This window comes from Pteropus alecto, unplaced genomic scaffold (assembly GCF_000325575.1).
Source record: "Pteropus alecto unplaced genomic scaffold, ASM32557v1 scaffold226, whole genome shotgun sequence".
Lineage (NCBI taxonomy): Eukaryota > Metazoa > Chordata > Mammalia > Chiroptera > Pteropodidae > Pteropus > Pteropus alecto.
This window is the reverse complement of record NW_006440132.1, coordinates 3,670,773-3,674,583: the sequence shown is the minus strand read 5'-3', so window position 1 is coordinate 3,674,583 and position 3,811 is coordinate 3,670,773. Positions and strand designations below refer to the sequence as shown.

The following is a 3,811-nucleotide window of genomic DNA, read 5'->3' as shown; positions in this document are numbered from 1 at the left end:
AATAAACAGGCTTGGAGAGTTTAAGTGATTTATCTACATTCATGTAGCTTGTTGGCAGTGGATCAGAGATTCAAGTTCACATCTCCTACTTCCAAGTTAAATGTTTTCTTCATCTTAGCATTCCACTTCTCTAAAGTGATGAGCATGCTTTGACAGAACAGAGACACAGGAAGACCCTTTTAGTCTTGCCTGATGCATAGAGTGATATATACATAAGATTATCAGCTATAAAATCATATTACTGAAAGCAACTTGAGAAATAATCAACTTTAGTTGCTTCACTTAGAAATGTGATAATTGAGGCTTGTAGAGGAAAAAGAGTTGCCAAGTTCACGCGGTATGAAAGGACAAGCAGAGACTCCAGAACCGGAAGTCTTGCCTCTGTCTTCCATTGTTCTTTTGACTGCACCCACCACCATCTATCAAGTTGCCCATCAATTATAAAAGCTTGGATAGGAAAGATTTTATTACCTATGAACTTCCTGAAGGGTGATCAGGCGAGTGGGGAGCATTGCAAATGTGATTCAGGGTGTACTAGGAAAGCACTCATTTACAAACCCTACTGGCAGGCACTTGCAGTGCTAGCAAGAGTTTACCATTAGTTCACTGTTTGTTGGCTGGATAAGAGCCTTGTCGGTAGGATACCTCTATGAACATTGTATATAGCATGGCTTCCATTTCACTGGGGGTGAAATTCAAAGTACTTTTTCTAGTCTGAAAGTCTTGGTCTTATTGTAACCTCCTTTCTTCACCACTCCATCTGATACCTCTCCACTTCTCTCTCTGTACTCCGGACACAGAAGATGTTTTTCAGGGTTCTTCCATGTATGACAGCTGCTGCCTAACTTGAGACTTTTGTATCTGCTCTTCTGTTCACTTCCTTTCTTTTTAATTCCTACTCATCTTCCAGATTTCATCTTAACTGTTCTTAGAGAAGCCTGCTTTGATCTCCTTTATCTAAGTCCATTCCCTTGATGTCAACTCTAGCAGACTTTTCTTCCACAAAACTCATTCCTATCATCTGTTATTAACGTGTACCTCTGATAATGACAACTTTCAAATATCTGGCAATCATATAAGGATAACTTTTTATCAGCATTAAGGGTCTCTGTGACACATACGTAATTTCTTTTTATCTTTGAAATTGACATTCACCAGTCATTTATCATGCCTAACAAATAACAACTATCTGTATCATCTGTACCAATCAGATCTGTGACCATGCTCACTTGTGGTAGGGAATAGCTAAAGTTGATCCAAGGCTGTTACATACTCCATCAGTCATATAGTCTTTATGTGCCCCAGTTATTGATCTTAAACTGATTGGTTTCTGATAAATGTACTGTCTCTGTTTAGTGTGTGTACACACACACACACACACACACACAGAGAGAGAGAGAGAGAGAGAGAGAGAGAGAGAGAGAGAGAGAGAGAGATTGATTGAGAGAGATTGATTGAGAGAGAGATTAATTGAGAGAGAGAGATTATCATTATGGATAGTATGATGATACCAAAGCTGTGAAGTTTATTATTTGTTCAGCCCCATTCGATGTATTTGCCTATGCACAATCATATGACATGTCAAATCCATATGAAGAGCTAGATAACTGAGGGCTGTTTTTCCATTTTGGGTTTTCTATTCAGCAGACATACTATATAATCTGTATCCTTTTCCCTGTAGGTGTGAAATTGAGATGATTGAAGATGATGCATATGAGGGTCTAAACCATCTCTCCACCTTGATATTGACAGGAAACCCTATCCAGAGTTTAGCCATGGGAGCCTTTTCTGGACTATCAAGTTTACAGACACTGGTGGCTGTGGAGATAAACCTAGTGTCTCTAGAGGACTTCCCCATTGGACACCTGAAAACCTTGAAGGAGCTTAATGTGGCTCACAATCTTATTGATTCCTTCAAGTTACCTGAATATTTTTCTAACCTGTCCAACCTGGAGCACTTAGACCTTTCCAATAACAAGATCCAAACTATTTGTCATAAAGACCTACAGGTTCTACATCAAATGCCCCCATTCAAACTCTCTTTAGACTTGTCCCTGAACCCTTTAGACTTCATCCAACGAGGTGCCTTTAAAGAAATTAAGCTCCATGAACTAACTTTGAGAAGTAATTTTAACAGTACAGATGTAATGAAAACTTGTATTCAAGGCCTGGCTGGCTTAAAAATCAATCGTTTGGTTCTAGGAGAATTTAAAAATGAAAGAGCCATAAAACATTTTGACAAATCTGCCATGGAGGGACTGTGCAATTTGACCATTGACGAATTCCGGATGACATACTTCGATGACTTCTCAGAGGATGTTATTAACTTTTTTAATTGTTTGGCAAATGTTTCTACAATTTCTCTGGTGAGTCTGTATTTAAACAGGCTAGAAGTCCTTTCTAAAGATTTCAAATGGCAACACTTAAAACTGACTAACTCTAAATTTGATCATTTTCCCAGGTTGGAACTTGACTCTCTCAAAAAGTTGGTTTTCACTGCCAACAGGGGTATGAGCACTTTTACTGAAGTTAAACTACCAAAACTTGAGTTTCTAGATCTCAGTAGAAATGGTTTGAGTTTCAAGAGTTGCTGTTCTCACACTTTTTGGGGGACAACTAGACTGAAACACTTAGATCTGAGCTTTAATGATGTTATTACCATGAGCTCAAACTTCTTGGGCTTAGAGCAACTAAAATATCTGGATTTCCAGCATTCCAATTTGAAACAGGCCAGTGATTTTTCGGTATTCCTATCACTCAAAAACCTACTTTACCTTGATATTTCTTATACTCGCATCCGAATCATCTTCCATGGCATCTTTGATGGCTTGTTCAGCCTCGAAGTCTTGAAAATGGCTGGCAATTCTTTTCAGGACAACTCCGTTCCAAATATCTTCAAAGCGCTGACTAACTTAACCTTCCTGGACCTCTCTAATTGCCAGCTAGAACGAGTGTCCCAGGCGGCATTTGGCTCACTCGTTAAACTTAAGTCACTAAATATGAGTCACAACCACCTTTTATCCTTGGATCTATTTCCTTATAAACTTCCCCACTCTCTCCAGGATCTGGACTGCAGTTTTAATCGCATAGTGGCCTCCAATAGGCAAGAACTACAGCATTTTCCAAGTAATCTAACTTCCTTAAATCTCACTGGGAATGACTTTGCTTGCATTTGTGAACACCAGAGTTTTCTGCAGTGGGTCAAGGACCACAGGCACCTCTTGGTGGGAGTTACACAAATGGTGTGTGTGAAACCTTTAGATATGCAGGGTGTGCCTGTACTCAGTTTTAGAAATGCCACCTGTCAGATGAGCAAGACTGTCATTAGTGTGTCGGTTCTCACTGTACTTGTGGTATCTGTGGTAGCAGTTCTGGTTTATAAGTTCTATTTCCACCTGATGCTTCTTGCTGGCTGCAAAAAGTATGGCAGAGGTGAAAGCATCTATGATGCCTTTGTTATTTACTCAAGCCAGGATGAGGACTGGGTGAGGAATGAGTTGGTAAAGAACTTGGAGGAGGGGGTGCCCCCCTTTCAGCTCTGCCTTCACTACAGAGACTTTATTCCTGGTGTGGCCATTGCTGCCAACATCATCCAAGAAGGTTTCCACAAGAGCCGAAAGGTTATCGTCGTGGTGTCCCAGCACTTCATCCAGAGCCGATGGTGTATTTTTGAGTATGAGATTGCCCAGACCTGGCAGTTTCTGAGCAGTCGTGCAGGCATCATTTTCATTGTCCTACAGAAGGTGGAGAAGTCCCTGCTCCGGCAGCAGGTGGAGCTCTCTCGCCTTCTCAGCAGGGAACCTTACCTGAG

The 3,811-nt window shown here is 40.7% G+C and overlaps 1 protein-coding gene across 1 annotated transcript in view; it reads left to right on the top strand.

The window, feature by feature from the left end:
* Positions 1-3,811, top strand: part of TLR4 (toll like receptor 4) — a 9,915-nt gene that overhangs the window by 5,047 nt on the left and 1,057 nt on the right. The window contains 1 exon segment of the mRNA NM_001290172.1: positions 1,682-3,805. Coding sequence (NP_001277101.1) covers positions 1,682-3,805 — 2,124 coding nt within the window.